This window comes from Triturus cristatus, chromosome 2_1, assembly GCF_964204655.1.
Source record: "Triturus cristatus chromosome 2_1, aTriCri1.1, whole genome shotgun sequence".
Lineage (NCBI taxonomy): Eukaryota > Metazoa > Chordata > Amphibia > Caudata > Salamandridae > Triturus > Triturus cristatus.
In genome coordinates this window covers 11,515,013-11,534,185 of record NC_140581.1, presented here as the reverse complement: position 1 = coordinate 11,534,185, position 19,173 = coordinate 11,515,013, and the positions used below count along the sequence as shown (strand labels likewise).

At 51.2% G+C, this 19,173-nt stretch overlaps 1 protein-coding gene across 1 annotated transcript in view; it reads left to right on the top strand.

Moving 5' to 3' along the window:
* Positions 1 to 18,909, top strand: part of LOC146863612 (avidin-related protein 4/5-like) — a 136,816-nt gene extending 117,907 nt beyond the window's left edge. The window contains exon 4 of the mRNA XM_085627640.1: positions 18,656 to 18,909. Within this exon, the coding sequence (XP_085483766.1) occupies positions 18,656 to 18,695 (40 nt within the window). The 3' untranslated portion in view covers positions 18,696 to 18,909. The remainder of the gene's footprint in view (positions 1 to 18,655) is intronic.
* Positions 18,910 to 19,173: the final 264 nt, after the last annotated feature.

The following is a 19,173-nucleotide window of genomic DNA, read 5'->3' as shown; positions in this document are numbered from 1 at the left end:
CACACAGAGGGCTTGCTCCCTCCCCGCACGACAGGGCCCGAGCTCCGGCCCACCAGGCATACCCCCGCGACAAGCACCTGTACCCCGTCCCCCGACGGATCTTCTGCCCTCGGACCACTACTCATCACGGGGTCCAGCCCCACCGGCTTCCCCGGCCGGGTCAAGCCTCCATCTTGGGCCCTGCACCACGCGGCCGCGTGGCCTCACCCCGACCCCAACCCCGGGCCTGGCCGGCCCCGACATCCCGGCACCACCATCCACCCAGGAGGTGAGCGGATCACTTGGCAGGTCAATGGGAGAACGAGGTGTCAAAGGCTCTCCCTCGCCAGGTGCCGATCGCCCCCAGCTCCCCCAGGCACTGGCTCCACCCCCTGCTGGGTGTCTGGACACCTTCATCCCGGGCCCTCCGACCTCCAAGTGCGAGGGTCCGGACATCAAAGGGCACCAGCCCTATAACTGGGGCAGCTCCGGAGCAGGAAAGCAGTTGTATCCTGGAGTCGAGAGACACCGAGTGAACTCAGCCTTGACGGTCTACTGGCGCTGCCGTAGCCCGCTCTTGTGATCCATCGTTCTGCCTGCTGGCGCTGCCGCGGCCTTCTGCAATCTCCATCTTCCTGGGACCTGCTGGCGCTGCCGCGGCCCGTTGTAACAACCATCTTCACCGGGACCTGCTGGCGCTGCCGCGGACCGTACATCGACCATCTTCCTGGGACCTGCTGGCGCTGCCGCGGCCCGTTGTAACAACCATCTTCACCGGGACCTGCTGGCGCTGCCGCGGACCGTACATCGACCATCTTCCTGGGACCTGCTGGCGCTGCCGCGGCCCGTTGTAACAACCATCTTCACCGGGACCTGCTGGCGCTGCCGCGGACCGTACATCGACCATCATCACCGGGACCTGCTGGCGCTGCCGCGGCCCGTACCACCTAAACCATCAAGCTCGAGGATTGTGAGCATCATCTCATCCGAACTACCTGACTGGTAAACAGACTGTCCCGCTACCCCCTTTCCTACCTTGCGAGACTCGAATCGAGGGGACCCCTGAGTCCAGACCTCCTTGTACCATTCAACCGTACCTTAATAAGTGCTTATAAAGAACACTGAACCTTCTCCGTGTGTGGTATCTGTCTGTGGGGGGGAAGTTACTTGTCTGTACGAGCGCTGGAGACGGTTCTCCCCGGAGACCTCTCCTCCTGACCCCGGCCGACCCTCCCGGTCCGTCTACCTTTTCTAACATTGGTGGCCAGCGGCGCGATCCGAATCAACGCGTAATCGTACAGAGAGTAGCTCACCCCACGACAAAAACACGATGTCGACCAAAGATAGCAGCCCCACCGAGAAATTCCAAATGGAGAAATTAGAAGAATACAACCACCGCGAACTGAGACAATTTTGCATAGAACTTGGCATTGCTACCACCGGCCTAAGTACCAAGGATGATCTAAAGCGCGCCCTTGAGTCATGGACAGAAACTGGGGTCGCAGGATCCTCCGACCAAAGCAGCGTCACACCAGACCAAAACAGCATCACACCAGAGGGGAACGCCACGGCTCCCGAGGAGCGGGGAACGGGCCTCTCACAGGAGGAGATCCGAGAAAGAGACAGAATCAGATTACACGAGTTGGAGATGGCACGACTCAAGATGGATGGGGAACTCAAGTTAGCTGAACAGAAACTCAACCTCGAGCACATGCGGCTCCGAGATGAACGAGAAGAGAAGCAGAGACAGAGAGAGCTGGAGGAGAAAAAAATAACGCTCGAGCACGAGCGCCGACTAGCGGAGATAGAACTGCGAAAACAGAATAAGGAACTGGGGGTGCCTGAGCGACCACACACCCCGGGGCCAATTGAGAAAAAAGTCCATATCCCCAAGGATGTTGTCCGCGAATATGTCCGAGAAGACGACATACAGCAATGGTTTAAAGCCTATGAGATCGCCATGACCTCCCACCGGATCGACCGGAGTGATTGGGGAGCCGGACTTTGGGGGAGGTTTATCAACGAGGGTCGCGATGCCCTACTGCAGCTCCCAGATCACCAAATGTCGTCCTACGACCACATGAAGGCTGCCCTCCTCACCCGCTACGGCCTCACACCCGAGATGTACCGCCAGAGGTTCAGAGATTGCACCCGGATCCCAGGTACAACTTGGGTAGAATACGTGAACTATTTCAGCCGTGCCTTCGAGGGTTGGATCAAGGGGAGTCAGGTCACCACCTACGAACAACTCTTCAACCTTATGGTATGGGAGCACCTGTCAAACAACTGTTTCGTCGAGCTCAGGCAGCACCTCCTCGACAGTAAGCTGACTGACCCCCGACAGCTCGCCGCCGAAGCTGACCGATGGGAAAGCACCCGAGTGGGCCGGAAAGGGCCACACGACCAGAACAGAAGCAGCCAAGGCCAGCACCGTCCTCGGGGAGGAGGAGGGGGCCAGGGTCGAGGGAGAGACGCCTTGCCAGCAACACCCGTGGCCAGCACCCCGCCTCCGGCCGGCCGGGGCAACCCCCCGTTGCGGCCCGGGTTCCAAGCCAACGTCACGTGCCACCGGTGCCAGCGACTAGGCCACTACGCCAATGACCCGAGCTGCCCGCTAAACCAAACACCCAAGCCCCGCCAGGTAGCGGCCGCCGCCCTGGGGGAAGAGCGATTATCGGAGGAACCCGAAGAGTATGAGCCGGCCCAGCAAGGGTGGGAACCGGCCGCCATGGTCCTGGCATGCTTAGGGGGAAGAGACATGGTCCCGCGGGCTCCCCTACCCGCCAACACCAGGAAATACGGTCAGTGGGTGACCATCAATGGACAGAGGGCCGAGGCCCTGCGTGACACCGGCGCCAGTGTGACGGCCGTCCGCTGTCACCTGGTGAAGCCCGAGCAGATCCTGCCGAACATTCTCTGCCCCGTCCGCTCGGCAGATAACTCTGAGAGTATGTGTAAAATGGCCTGCGTCCCATTCGAATGGGGAGGGGTCTCCGGCCTGCTGAAAGTGACGGTCCGGGATGATGCCCCCGTGGACTGCCTCCTGGGGAATGATCTCGAGAGTTCCCCGTGGGCCACCGTCGAGAGAAGAGAGCACCTGGGGATGCTGGGCCTCCCGGACTGGGCCTGCATAACCACCCGGTCCATGGCCGCCCGTGCCGCCCCCCGATCAGAAGAACCCGAATGGCCAGCACCTCCGCCCCCGGTTGCCCCAGTAGAGGGCAACGGCGAGGCCGGCCTCCCGGACCCGACGACCGAAGAGGACGCGCAACCCCAGGACCTTCCGGATCTGGCTCAGTGGCGTCAGGAAGGGGGGCCCACCCAAGAACAGTTCCGCCAGGAACAAAAGACCTGTCCCTCCCTCGAGGGACTCCGCCAACAAGCCAGCGCCCAAAACGCAGGGGACGCCACCGGAACTCACTGGGTCTACTGGGATAACGACCTGCTCTACAGCGAGCAAAGAATCGCCGAGCTGGGGGCCGGTCGAGTTCTGGTGGTACCTCTCCGCTTCAGAGACTTTCTGCTCAACTTAGCCCACGATGTCCCCCTGGCTGGACACCTGGGCCAGGACAAAACGTACAGTCGCCTAGTGACTCACTTTTACTGGCCAAAAATGAGGAATGACGTCCTGAACCACTGCCGATCTTGCCCCACATGCCAAGCCAGCGGGAAGAGTGGTCGGAAGCTGAAAGCCCCTCTGCAACCCTTCCCTGTGGTCACCACCCCGTTCGAGAGGGTGGGGATAGACATTGTGGGGCCTCTGGACCCCCGCACGGCACAAGGACACAGGTTCATCTTAGTGCTAGTGGACCATGCCACCCGCTACCCCGAGGCGGTGCCCCTACGGACCGTGACAGCTCCGGTGGTTGGCCGGGCCCTAATGGGGATCTTCTCCCGGGTAGGCTTCCCCAGAGAAGTCGTCCGCGACCGAGGCACAAATTTCATATCCAAATACATGAAGTCCCTCTGGCAACAATGCGGGGTCACCTACAGATTCACGACCCCCTATCACCCCCAAGGGAACGGACTAGTGGAGCGTTTTAACCGCACTCTCAAGGGGATGATTGGGGGATTGGAAGAGCCCCTCCGTCGCCAGTGGGATGTACTACTCCCGTGCCTCCTCTTCGCCTACCGGGAAGTTCCCCAGAAGTCCCTCGGTTTTAGCCCTTTCGAACTCCTGTACGGGCACCCTGTGCGAGGGCCCCTCAGCCTAGTCAAGGAAGGTTGGGAGATGGCCCCCCTAACAACCCCTCCAGACGTCTTCAAATACATCCTGGCCCTACGAAACCAGACCCGGCGCTTCAGGGAGATGGCCAAGGCGAACCTCGAGGCCAGCCAGGAGGACATGAAGAGGTGGTATGATCACAACGCCTCCTCCGTTGAATTCGAGCCTGGTCAGCAGGTATGGGTGATGTCCCCCACCGAACCATGTGCCTTGCAAGATAAGTGGACGGGGCCCTTCAAAGTGGTCGAGCGCAAAAGCCCCGTCACTTACCTCATCGACATGGGGACCTCCCGGAACCCCCTTCGGGTCCTCCACACCAACCGACTCAAACCACACTTTGTGCGCTCAGAACTCAGCCTCCTGATGGCTACGGACAGTGGGGCAGAGGAAGACTCCGAACCCCTCCCGGATCTTCTGAAGACTCAGGAGAATGACGGCTCCGTGGACGGGGTCCGGCTCTCTGACGCCCTCACTTCGGAGCAACGCCAGGACTGCCGGAACCTCCTGCTGCAGTTCGCTGCCCTTTTCTCCCTCACCCCCGGGGTCACCCCTTGGTGTTTGCACGACGTAGACACCGGGGACAGTCCCCCTGTCCGACACCGGGCCTACCGCGTACCAGATCGGGTACGGGCCTGCATACAAGAGGAAGTGGCCAAGATGCTCACGATCGGGGTCATCGAGCCCTCGGACAGTCCCTGGGCCAGTCCGGTTGTATTGGTTCCCAAAGCCGCTGCCCCCGGCACCGCACCTGAACTGAGATTCTGCGTCGACTACCGGGGCTTGAACGATGTCACCCGGACCGACGCTCATCCCATCCCCCGAGCAGACGAACTGATCGACCGGCTGGGGGCCGCCCGCTACCTTAGTATCTTCGACCTAACAGCGGGCTACTGGCAGATCGGCCTCACACCCAGGGCTCAGGAGCGGTCAGCCTTCTCTACCCCCGATGGCCACTATCAATTCAAGGTCATGCCCTTTGGCATGAAGAATGCCCCCGCCACGTTTCAACGCCTTGTGAACCAGGTCTTGGCGGGGCTCGAAGAGTTCAGCGCTGCCTACCTGGACGATATCGCTGTATACAGCCGCCACTGGTCCGACCACCTCCGTCACCTCCAAGAGGTCCTACAAGCCCTCCAGCGGGCCGGCCTCACCATTAAGGCCGGCAAGTGCCAAATTGGCCAAGGGTCTGTGACCTACCTTGGGCACCAAGTGGGGAGCGGGCTGGTGGCCCCCCTACAACTTAAGATTGCGGCCATCCAGTCCTGGCAGCCCCCCGTCACCCAGACCGAGGTCCGAGCCTTCTTGGGGCTTACCGGCTACTACAGGCGGTTCGTGAAGGACTACGGCAGCATCGTGGGGCCCCTCACGGGTCTCACGTCCAAGAACCAACCGAAGCGGATTGACTGGACTCCTGATTGTCAAGCGGCCTTCGAGAAGCTGAAGGCCGCCCTGTGCACCGCCCCTGTGCTCCAGGCCCCCGATTACAGTCGGGAATTTGTGGTGCAGACCGACGCCTCCGACCACGGCATCGGGGCCGTCCTCTCTCAGTTGAACCCCGAAGGTCACGACCAGCCGGTGGCCTTCATCAGTCGACGTCTCCTGGCCCGAGAACAGCGTTGGAGCACCATCGAGAGGGAGGCCTTTGCAGTAGTGTGGGCCCTCAAAAAGCTCCGACCCTATCTCTTCGGTACCCACTTCCGGGTACAAACCGACCATCGACCCCTGCAATGGCTGATGCAGATGCGGGGGGAGAACCCAAAACTCTTGCGCTGGTCCATTTCCCTGCAGGGAATGGACTTCACCGTGGAGCACCGACCAGGCCAAGACCACGCCAACGCGGATGGCCTGTCCCGCTTTTTCCGCCTCGACGAAGAGAGTCCCCAAGGAGATGGGTGACTCTCCCCGCCTTCAGCTGGGGGGGACGCATGTTGGACAGGCCACACAGAGGGCTTGCTCCCTCCCCGCACGACAGGGCCCGAGCTCCGGCCTACCAGGCATACCCCCGCGACAAGCACCTGTACCCCGTCCCCCGACGGATCTTCTGCCCTCGGACCACTACTCATCACGGGGTCCAGCCCCACCGGCTTCCCCGGCCGGGTCAAGCCTCCATCTTGGGCCCTGCACCACGCGGCCGCGTGGCCTCACCCCGACCCCAACCCCGGGCCTGGCCGGCCCCGACATCCCGGCACCACCATCCACCCAGGAGGTGAGCGGATCACTTGGCAGGTCAATGGGAGAACGAGGTGTCAAAGGCTCTCCCTCGCCAGGTGCCGATCGCCCCCAGCTCCCCCAGGCACTGGCTCCACCCCCTGCTGGGTGTCTGGACACCTTCATCCCGGGCCCTCCGACCTCCAAGTGCGAGGGTCCGGACATCAAAGGGCACCAGCCCTATAACTGGGGCAGCTCCGGAGCAGGAAAGCAGTTGTATCCTGGAGTCGAGAGACACCGAGTGAACTCAGCCTTGACGGTCTACTGGCGCTGCCGTAGCCCGCTCTTGTGATCCATCGTTCTGCCTGCTGGCGCTGCCGCGGCCTTCTGCAATCTCCATCTTCCTGGGACCTGCTGGCGCTGCCGCGGCCCGTTGAAACAACCATCTTCACCGGGACCTGCTGGCGCTGCCGCGGACCGTACATCGACCATCTTCCTGGGACCTGCTGGCGCTGCCGCGGCCCGTTGTAACAACCATCTTCACCGGGACCTGCTGGCGCTGCCGCGGACCGTACATCGACCATCTTCCTGGGACCTGCTGGCGCTGCCGCGGCCCGTTGTAACAACCATCTTCACCGGGACCTGCTGGCGCTGCCGCGGACCGTACATCGACCATCATCACCGGGACCTGCTGGCGCTGCCGCGGCCCGTACCACCTAAACCATCAAGCTCGAGGATTGTGAGCATCATCTCATCCGAACTACCTGACTGGTAAACAGACTGTCCCGCTACCCCCTTTCCTACCTTGCGAGACTCGAATCGAGGGGACCCCTGAGTCCAGACCTCCTTGTACCATTCAACCGTACCTTAATAAGTGCTTATAAAGAACTCTGAACCTTCTCCGTGTGTGGTATCTGTCTGTGGGGGGGAAGTTACTTGTCTGTACGAGCGCTGGAGACGGTTCTCCCCGGAGACCTCTCCTCCTGACCCCGGCCGACCCTCCCGGTCCGTCTACCTTTTCTAACAGGTGTGCAGGGGCAATGTGAAGCATTTATGGAAAAAGTACCGGGATTTTAAAACAAGCACGGGCGCCATTGTTAAAAGTGCGCGCCCGTGTTTAAAAAAGCAGGAGGCAGCTGCAAAACAGAGTGCGATCTGGTGGACAAAAACAGTAGTTAGGCGCTGCTGTTTCCGGAGTAAACGGAATTCAGCATCGCATCAACAGCCACTAAAGAAACATCTAACAAAATCAATGACAAACTTTAAGTAACGGCAAGCAGCAACAGAAATAAAATGGAGTGTCACCTAACATACTAATTACTTGATGCCTCGTAGAGGCAGCGCATGCGCTGCCTTATACGAGACCTAAAAAAGAAGTGGTGGGACTCTGCAAGTTAGGTGGTGTTACAGGAAGTGACATTACGGCAGGAAGTGACTTCACCACAGGAAGTGACATTGTGACGACAGGAAGTGACGTCACGACAGGATGCTTTGTGTTACTCTCTCCCCCCTCTGAATTACCTAGTTGGCCAAGAACACTGATTGTGTGTGGAGATATTAATCTCACTGCTTGTTAAGCTGGTACTAATGAGTTGAAATATTTGCCCCGATCGTGTTACCGAATAAAACTATAAAAAAATTACCACATTATGCGCATAATTTGCCTTTTATTGCCACATAATTTAGTCTACAGTGCAGCATATATCCAGGGGCCCTGACAGTGAACCCAGTTCTCTTGTTTTCTGCAGTTCTACTGGAGTCTGGCCCCTGCACTCCCCAAACCTGAGATGCTTTAAGTTCAAGTTTATTATGATAAGGAACTCTTTATGAGGTCCACATAAAACAACATATACATGCAAAACAAAAAATACATAATACATTATTCCATCACAATTACTCGAGACATCTTAATACAGGTCCAAAAAACATTTAAAAAAGTTGTACAGTTTAAAAGCAAACATTTCATTAGGAGGATTAATCAAGGCTGCCTTAAATGAAGAAGCAGATAATATGTTGAGTTGTAAGCAAATTGGTCTTAACCATCTACGCCTGCAAGACATCAGTGCAGAACAAACAAACATGACATGATCTAAGTCCTGATCATACAATTGACAAAGATCACAGCATGCCGAATGACCATACCAGCTGGCATGTAGAGCTTTCAGGGGAAGCAAATTATGTCTTAATAAGAACACAAGGCGCCTGACGCCATGGGAAATGTTCCAAAACATATACGATTGAGCTTTCCGCAGGGTATAAGAATCAATAACAGGCGTACCACCTCTTTTCGCTAAACAGAAGTCTCTATCCTGACAAAACCCCAATTCCCAAGAGGCTGACTTCAGAACAGTTTTTAATGGATGAGAGGATAATAAAAATAAAGTCTCCTCATCCAATTTCAATTGCAACACGGCAAATCTGAAGTTTTTTACAATCAGGGAGAAATCATTAAAAGATCCTAGTAATTCATTTTTTATAAGATCTCTTAAGGTATTAGGTTCACCTTTAGATAGAGCTACTACCCAACGTATTATACTTGCCAGACCTTGAACCCAACTGCTACGTAAACCCAATTCCTGTCTCAGAGAAGCAGTCGAATTTGCTGTACCTACAGACATTAAACTGCGTAAAATTTTCCCTTCCACAGGGTTTAAAAAACTCCACTTTTTTACATCAATTAACTCAATTCCGTATAACAGGGAGGCCGGAACTTTCGCTCTGAAAACATCTAAAAGAATAGAAAAATGCCTTCTACCTGTGGCTTTATACAGGGAAACTAAACTCTTTCCCTGACAAATAGCCTTCCGAGAGTTATTGTCAATGTGTAGTTTGTCACTTAAATTATAAGTGACAATTTTACCTAGGAAGGTGTATGATTTCACACATTCCAGTTTTTTCCCCCCCACAACCCATGGATAATTAAGGCATTTAGACTTCTTTCTACCAGAAAAGCAAATCACTTTGCTTTTTGCCGTATTTATTGATAGGAAATGACTTTCCGCAAATTCAGAGAGTGCTTGCAACCGATTGTTCAGGCCCTTTGGGGTGAGATCCAAAATTAGGATATCGTCTGCATACATAAGGCATGCAATTGGAACACCACCCAAGGACGGGGCAATACCGGCGCAAGCGGAAAGTGTGACGGGTAAATCAACCGTATACAAGGAAAATAGCAATGGAGCCAAAAGGCAACCTTGCTTCAACCCATTGGAAGTGGGAATTAATTTAGATACACCACGTTCACCTCCAAGTAGAACTCTGCACCAGGTGTCAGAGTAAAGGGCGCGAATTAACTTGATCAGGAATGGGGGCATACCTAAGTTAAATAACTTTCTCCACAGCAAAATTCTATCTACTTTATCAAAGGCGGTGGAGAAGTCAATAAAGGCGCCATATACCTGACCACCACGGATTTTCACATATTTTTCATTAATAACTTGCAATGCAGTCAGGTTGTCTAAAGTTCCATGATTTTGTCTAAAACCTGTTTGCTCCATGGGAAGAATTTTATGTTCAGATACCCATTGATTCATTAAAGTAAGCACACATTTTGCGAAAACCTTACCAATGGCATCAAGCAGAGCGATTTGACGGTAATTTTGCGGTAGATCTCTTGCCCCTTTTTTATATAAAGGGACAATAATACTTCCTTTCCAGGAGGGGGGGACTGTTCCATTAGAAAAACAAAATTTAAACACTGGAAAGAGTATTTTACTCCAAAGTTCACTCTGGTGTTTTAATACTGAAATTGGGATTTTATCAGGGCCCATCGCACCAGAGGAACGCATATTCTTAATGGCATATTCAATTTCCTTTTCCGTTGGACAGTTAAGTATACGTGAGACATTATCAGATTCGACATTAAAAACTTGAGAATTATTATTACTGTACAACTTCTCGATATAAAGAACCCACACCTGTTCCTCAATGGCAATAGGCGTAGGACTGGCTCTAGTACCACAGCCTTTGCCAATTAAGGACCAGAATGTCTTGGCTTGGCCATTATAAGAAGCTTCCCTCAGTTGAATCCAGAGGGCATCTTCCTTAGAACGTTTTAAACGGGCCTTAAGTCTAACTCTCCTTCTTTTTAAGATAAACAACTTAGACTTAGCTTCTTGAGTAAAGAATAAAAATTGTCCCCTTAGCACTTTGTTTATTTCTCTATTTAAAGCCCGTAGAGGATGAGGGACTACGAGGGATTGTTTCACACCTGGTTTCTTTTTTGCGCTAGCGGTTACAGAATCTAAAAAATTGAAAAAACTTAACAGCACTCTCCCTTCCCAGAGGGGTAAATTCTCAACAGTAAAATACAAAAGAGGCACTACATTTTCAATAGTACAAGGGTTCCAAAAACATTTCCCAGAGCTGGAATCAAAATTCACAAGATCTGTATCCAGACTCCACGGATCCACTTTCTGAAGATTAACAGAGACAGAAAGCATCAATGCATTATGGTCACTAAGAATAGACTCAATGACCTTCATATCCTTTAGTAGGTGAAAACCGGAATAATCTACCATGATAAAATCAATAATAGATTTTCCCTTATTAGATTTACGAGTATAAGCTGCCGGGGTGTCAGACGGAAGCCTCCCGTTTACTATTAAGCATTCAACTTTAAGTAAACCATCTAAGATAAGTTTACCTCTTTTGTTAGTTTTAATTTTAGACGGAAACTGGGCAGGAGGAATATTCAGAGACTCTTCCAATTGAATATTTCTAAACAACTCCAACCCACAGGTAGATATATTACAATTTAGGTCCCCAAACATTAACACATGCGGAGTTGGGGAGACATCTAACGCTTTAGTTAAAAAAGTGAACAAATTTTTTAAACCAGTATTAAAACTACAATTGGGGGGAATATAAATATTAACCACAATCAACAATCTATTAGGGCAATCCTCAAATACATCTTTTAGGGTTATTGCTTGAAACAGTTTCCCTGGATCTAAATAGTGTGAATAGTTCCATTGCAATCTGTTAGATAACAAGCATGCTAACCCTCCCTTAGCATGACCTCTTCTAGTGCTGGTTGCATTGTATTCCAAAACAAAATAGTCTTTTTCCAAAGCTAATCTTCCTTCAACCCAGGTTTCTTGCAAACAAATTATATCTGCCTTTTGAGAATGCAAGAAACCCAATTTCTCCTTATAATCCTTGAATCCGGCAGTGTTCCATGAGATAAATTTCAGCTCTCTGTTAAAAATTGGAAGGTTGTTTAGAACAGGGAGCGGATTTACTCGCTAGAACTCCAGGTAACCAACTCCATTTAAATTGGTCATCCTTCCCTGTCTGCTTAAGGGGAGCGTTTTTGTATGAAACTAGCCTTTCATTCCTAGCCACACAAATTTTTAGGTCCTCTGATCTAAGATTAGACCAATCCGGCAACAGCACACCCGTATTAGAGGGAAGTGATAGTGAAGAATTGGCAAGAATCCTTTGAGTACATTTTTCCCCAAAGTGTGGCATGACATCTATCCCTCTAACTTGAAATTCCTCTGCCCACTGTAGAACAAGATTTAACACAACTTTCGAATGGAATTTCACCCTTGTTGATCTTATTGGTTTCCCCACGAAGGAGTTAAGGAGAAATACAACATCTAAGTCAGACGTTTGAATTAATTTCAAACTTTCAATCTCATTAAAACAGATCAATAGGGCAGATCTATTTAAAATTAAATCTGGTTCAAACAAGGGAGAAAAATCAAGATATAAAGTATCCACACTTATTTTTTCTTTTGGGAGAATAACTGACATTGAAGGTGGAACCTGAAAGGGTCTTGCTGAAGGATTTAGGGAATTAGGGGACGGGATGACGGAAGAGGTGTTAACCTTAGAAATAACTTGGCAAGATCCTGCTTTAACCTTACAATAAGCTGAAAAAGGATTGGCGGAAGGGTGGGAAACCTTGGGGAAGAAAGAATTGGTAAAGCTTATAGGACCTAAACCAGAGACAGGGGCGTCTTCTTTAGGCGAGACAACCCTAGCTTCTACATGAGAGGTAGGGGACTGCTCCACCTGCGGGGAATCTTCTGAACTTAATTCAGCATTCTTATCAAAAAGAAGTTTCCTCTGTCTTTTTTTAGCGAATCTTCGAATGGGTTTCCTCTTCTTCATTCTAATCTTTTTGTGTTTCAGGGGACTCACTTTTCCCAACAATCCCGTATTTACTTTGGGAATCTCCTCTTCTTTGCTAGATGGCAAGGAGAATATCGGAAAAAGAGATGGAATTACGGATTTGGGAATGAGAGGAGATGTTGCTATTACCTCTATCTTGTCACTCATTGGAGCTATACAATTAGCGCCAGCCGAAACCACTTTGGCAGGATTGGGGACAGCAGGAAGAGCTACAAGCTTCTTTTCCTTATCACCCTCTATCAAAGGAGCAGATTGAGCTGAATCCAAAACTGCCGAAGCGGGAGGAGTGCCTATTTTTGGGGGCACCAATGGAGAAGCCGATGGTATGGGAAGATCTGACACTAACTCATTTTTACTTAGCAAGAGAACTTGCAAAATTTGCGTTACAGTGTCAAAAATACATTCCGAACCTCCCACAAATTTTTCGAGCAAACTCAAAATCGAAGAAAGAATTGATTCCAAAGAGGACAAAGAATTAGAAATTAGCCTCCCATTAATGTTTGGAGAGCCCTCAGCTAAATTGTTCAACACTGGACCAGAACAAGATGTAAAGTTTAATTGAGAAAGGGAAAAATCTAGTTTATTCGAAGGAGTGCTTCTTAGAGGACCGGTACTTGAAATAGTTATTGCTTCCTCTAAAGGCACGCCTTTACGGTTCCCCTGTAATGATCCCACCCGCGCCCTATGAGCTGTTAAATCAATGTCGGGCAGTGTAAAATCGTTCCCTACTACAGGGATTTAACTAACGCGACTGACAAAGGATCAGTATTCACTGAAACTTTAGGAACATCCATTAGGGCAACTTGGGAGGGGACAATTTTATCATTATTTGACGCCGAAGGCGAGCCCCTTAGTACTTCGGGACTAACTAAAATAGGCAAAGATTGACTGGCAACCATGCTTAAGCTAGAGGAAACATCAATGACCCCATTAACAGGCACCGAATCGTTAGACCCTGGGATTTCATTCGGGGGCTGCAGATCAGTGGGTTTATCTTTCCCTTTGTCCCAAAAATTGAAAAGCTGACATTGGCCTTTCAATTGCATGGAAGTTGCAATTTTGTTCCGAAGGGGGTTAGATTTGGTTTTAGACCCTGATCTCCCCACAATCACTCGCCCAGAGCGTAGTTTTTTAGCCGTCATGAGGCTATATTAAACGGGGAGTAAGAATCAATTAAAACAATTGTAGAATAAAACAACTCAAAATCCTAAAAGACAATACAATTTATAAAAGCAGTGTCACACAGGTTTAATACCGGAGAACCAAGGGAGGGGGCCCAGCCCAGCCTTCTGCAGCCTCTGACGGCCTCAGACGGTCCCGCCCTTGTCCCGGGCTTCTCCCGGCGCGCTCCCGCGCGCTCCCGCGTTGCGGTATCACAAGGGAGGGTTATAGCCGCGCTGAGGCGGGGGAGGAGCCAGCAGGGAGAGCGGGTCAGCTGCTGGTGATGCCGAGGGTCAGGCGCTCCTGGGACTTGAAGTCCTCACCTGACCACGCTCGCAGCCCTGCCCACACCACCGCCACAGAGGCTCTGTCTGAAGTTAGAACTCACAGTCACAGCGCACTTCCAGCAGCGCTAAACAAAGACCCAGAGGCGAAGCGGGACCCGCGAAGCGGGTTCCGCGAGGAGTTGATCGAAGGAAGAGCAGCTCCAGCGTACTCGCAGTCCGAAGCTCCCTCTTCAGTCTACACAGGTGACAGGTAAGGAAACCACCTTCCTCACAGTTCCTGACACACCGTTTGTGTTCCAGTGTCGGGTGTAGCTGGCGTCTGCCTTCCCGGAAGGAAAAAAAAGAGATGCTTTAACAATTGCACGGCCACTCAGGAGCCTCTGGGGCAGCCCTGTATCTGGGCCCACAGTTGGAGAAGTCATTTTCTGCTGAAGGAAGCCCCCCCCCCCCTTCCACCTTCCCCCTCTGTGCTGTGTAGGGCCACACCCTGTCTTGTTCTCTGATGTCATCTGCTGAGAGCCTCAAACATTCTCTGTGGGGCCTCGTGGGACCTTCATCTTGCAGGTGCCGTGCTGGGAAATGATTGGTGTCTTCTGGTGTTAATCCCTCCCCAGCTCTGCTGGGCGTGTCACCAGCTTCCAGCAGAACAGTTCCTCTCCGAGAGGGGGCGCTAGATGCTTTTCTGCGCATAAAATGTGACATTTCTTTGCTTTACATCATTTTTTGGTATTTTTTTATACAACACAAAGAAAAGCAGCAATCGGTTACAACGTTACAAAGCCAATGACTGGGTACAAAAGCCGGAGGTTTACATTAGTAGAAGGGAACGAGAAAACCCACTCCTATTGGTGAAATATTCGCGAAGCTGTACTCCTGGGCAGATCACAGCTCAGCCTCTCACCGATATGTCTCAGCGGGTTGAGCTCCTGCTGTACAGATCTATGCATGTAGCATGCAGGCTGCCTCTCATCCCTGCACGTACCTCTCCCCTCCATCCTTCCGTTCAAGATACACTAAGTACCGTAACCTTTCATCATTCAAGCGCCAAGCGACATATGCGTTTATAGTGAGCGCTACAACATTCTAAGGGCTTTAGTGTAGAAATTCCTCCTCTATATCTTGGAGCACCTTGAGCCCCGGAGGACAGACGTCCCTTTACACTGGGACAAGACACAGATCTGGGCTCAGTCTCCACGCTGCTGGAAGACGGAGAAATGACCGGAAATTAACATGCTAGAGCGGCCCAGTGACCCCTCCCAGAACATGCACAGACAGCTCCAATACAAGCTACATATCTAATACAAACAGAAACGGAAAAAAGGTATCATGCAAAACACGTTTACTGAGCGTACATCCTCAGATGTTGGTGCTCATGAGGAAATATTCATTTGTGGTTTTTGGTGCTGATCCAAACATTTATCCTGCAAAGACTCTTAACATGTTCCATTTCTGATAAGTGTTAGCAAAGTGGCTAGAAGTGAGTCGTGCACGCGCTACCCTTCTGGGTGTAGGTATCTAGTGACCGTGGGGAAGGGGGCAGTGGAGAGGGGGCTCTTGTCCATTCGCAACAGGCAATAAATGGCAACTTAGGCGTGCAACTTTGTCACCAGACAAAACGTATCTAGAATTTGCGCGCATCTTAGAAAGTAAATTGTAAATTGTAAATTGATACTTGTATAGCGCACTACTCACCCGCAAGGGTCTCAAGGCGCTTGTACGAATACCGCTGTGGAACCCATCCTGGCTTTCCCTGTGAGGCGTCCACTCCTGGGCACCCCCAAGGTGGAGGCCAGGCATCCTTAGCGTTGTGGGGGCCGTTGTGGAGATTAAGCAAGCTATTGCCCAGAGTTGCAGAGTGGGACTCCATGATTGGAATAGGCACCAAGGCGAGAATTATCAGGTCCGTGGAATATTTGAGCCCAAGACCCGCCGAGGCGGGGAATTGAACCCTGGTCCCAGGCTAGACCTCTGCATCAGGGTCTGCCGCTCTAATCATTGAGCCACACTTCTCCACCTTTTGAGCAGGGGGTCCGGCGTCCCCCCAGTAAAATAAGTGGGGGGACGCCGTCTCCAGCCACGTGGTGCCCCGACTCGTGCCCTGGATGAAGGGTTTGCTTAGAAGCTGAGGCCCTGGCACGGAGAACAGCCAGGAGATTGGTCTGAAATGGGCCGACGTGCATCTGAGTCACCTGGCGAGCTTACACCTGTCCATTCATTGCCAGAGGCCCCCACACCCTCTCTCTGGATGAGATGCTGCCTGGCACACTTCCCAAACACACATATCTGAGTCTATTTGCTTGTCTGTTTGCTGGTCTCTAGAAAAGTTAAATGTGAGTGCAAGTGAAGCAGCCAAACAGACCAGGGCGAGCTGAGCCTGGCTGGAAACTCCGATCTCCTGGGGGTTGGCAGAGTTTTTGCTGAGCTCCGCGCGAGTGCCCAGAACTCAGCACACTCGTCAGGCAGAGCGGAGTCTGTGTCCACCCCTACGACTCACCCGTACCTACAAAACTCTCCACAGCACTAGTGCAGCTGACCTCATCCACCACCTAAACTTCTACCAATGCAGCAGACACCTCTGACCTGAGTCCTATAAAAAGAAGTGGGGGGGCTAATCTAGTTAGTCAGAATGCAAGTGGCATCACAGTGCGTGACATCGCAGCACGTGACATGGCGGTGCGTGACATCACGGCGCGTGACATTGCAGAAACGGCATCATAAGAAGTGACATCAGACCTTGAGCCCTCACACATATGTTTAGCAGGTCTGTCATGAGTACATTTAAGCACATTTCGAGTATATAGAGAAACCCTCCTGATTGAGGCAGAAGATTCACACTTTTGAAAGCTACACATAAAACAATGTTGCCGTTTGTCAGCCTAAAGCCTCCTCTACCCATAGTGCTTTACAAGTAAAAATAGTGGTACTTAAATTATTTCAACGCCTCCTCAGCACTATATAAATTACATTTATTTTGTGTAAATACAGGGAAAGACCAGCGCATCTGACAGGCTTACAGTGCATGCATATCTCCTAAACAGAGCCTGAACAAAGTGAAAAGCTGCCTCTCTTAGGGCCATATTATCAAGGAACGGCGATAACATTATCGCCGCTTTAGCGGCAGTAAACTGCCACTAAAGCGGCGATAATGGGCTTGATAATATGCCCTGGAGAATTCCAATAGAAGCCCGGGTTCTGGCGTGAACCTGACCTTCTATGGGAATTCTCTGCGGCATATTATCAAGCCCATTATCTCCGCTTTAGCGGTAGTTTCCTGCCGCTAAAGCGGCGATAATGTTATCGCCGTTCCTTGATAATATGGCCCTTAAGTGTGTGTGAAGTGCTAACAAGGTGCGAGCCTTTGTTTCCCCTCCCCTTCATGTGCATCAGGTGTGGGGCTCCTGACTGCTGCCAGCCAGGAGACTGGAACACAAGGAGGCCTGATGACCCCTCAGATTCGGCCTTTGTTATGGGCCCAGCAGGAGTCTGAAATCAGAAAGCCCCCACCCCACCTGCACTTTGTTGTAATTAAAAGCAGGCAACAACGTGCAGGCGCTGCTGAATTTGTCCAGGTGTTTGCAAATTACACCAGGACAAATTCAGCATCTTTTTCAGCAGGGCCCAACTTCTTGGCAGGGTGGACGGCATTCACCTTGTAAAGATAGTGGGCAGACGCCGTCCACCCGCGTGTACCCCCGACTCGTGCCCAGTCTGCGTCCCATGCAAGAGCACCCCTCATGTCTGTCTCTTTCTCGATCTCGTTCCTTCTAGCTCACCTCCTCTGTCTCACAGCCCTCACCCTGCCTTCCTATCTCTTGCGCTCTCTACGTGTAACTGCAGCTGTGTATTTTTATGCTGTGTGTGGATTCTTTTCAGATTATTTTGCTATTAATATGAACATTAAAATAATAGTTTTGCTTTTCTACATACACAACTTATTTTAGTACTGCTTTGTAAAATCTCATTTGTTTGCATGTTTTTACTGGGAAACATAACCTTCTCTTTTCTTGATGACTCTTCACCATACACAGCCCTCTGGGGAGTAAATAATAAAACACTCCCATGAGACTGCTGTTGTTTTCTCATGCTGTAAACACTCTGGTGAGACTGCTGTTGTTTTCTCATGCTGTAAACACTCTGGTGAGACTGCTGTTGTTTTCTCATGCTGTAAACACTCCTGTGAGACTGCTGTTGTTTTCTCATGCTGTAAACACTCTGGTGAGACTGCTGTTGTTTTCTCATGCTGTAAACACTCTGGTGAGACTGCTGTTGTTTTCTCATGCTGTAAACACTCTGGTGAGACTGCTGTTGTTTTCGCATGCTGTAAACACTCTGGTGAGACTGCTGTTGTTTTCTCATGCTGTAAACACTCTGGTGAGACTGCTGTTGTTTTCTCATGCTGTATATGTTTAAGTAGAGCAGCTGGAAACCTTGCTTTGTTGAGTAACACATGTGGAAGAAACATACACACAAACAATGGCAAAACCAACAGGTCGGGCTTTAGCCTGATGTAGCGTGCACACGTCGTTTTGCGTGCCTGTGTTTGCATGAGTTACCACATAAAAGCAAGACATGTTGGCTTTGCCAATGCTTGCCTTTTCAGGATGCACCTGCGAGGCTAACGTGAATCATTGTGAGTGCGCTTCACTTTTTCAGGTCCCATTGATACTTGGACTGAGAGTTGCATTAATCATTTTGCTTTCTCGCTCTCTCTTAGGGCCACCCCAGTCAACTTCACCAGAGTCTTTGTTTCATGAAGATCTGGAGAGCGCCTAGAAGACGGGCTACCTGCAGAAGGAGGCGATGCAGAGGAGAGCAGTCACATCACAGTCCAGGCTAGAAACCACAAACCTGTGCCTTGCCTGCCTGTCGCCTCTGCCTCAAGTCTGTATTTACTGACCGCACATGTGCGCTAACATACCCACTTTATTCAAGAATATTAACTCGTTAATAAATACTTTTATTCCAGAAGATGCATGGTTCCTGAGTTCTTTCATTTTATGTGGTGGGATGGAAAGCAGGAAAGAGATGAAAATAGCTCGAGGCACATTTTTGAAGGACAGCAGTGCTTAGGGAAGGACAGCTCATGGCCACTGGAAAGGGCTCGCGGGTCAGGGAAAGGCAGAGCCCGGGGCTGTCAGCAGCGCGTACTGAGGGCAGTCTTGGGTCACCATAAAGGGCTTGCGGGTCAGGGGCAGGTAGAGCCCTGGGATGATAGCACTGCATACTGAGGGG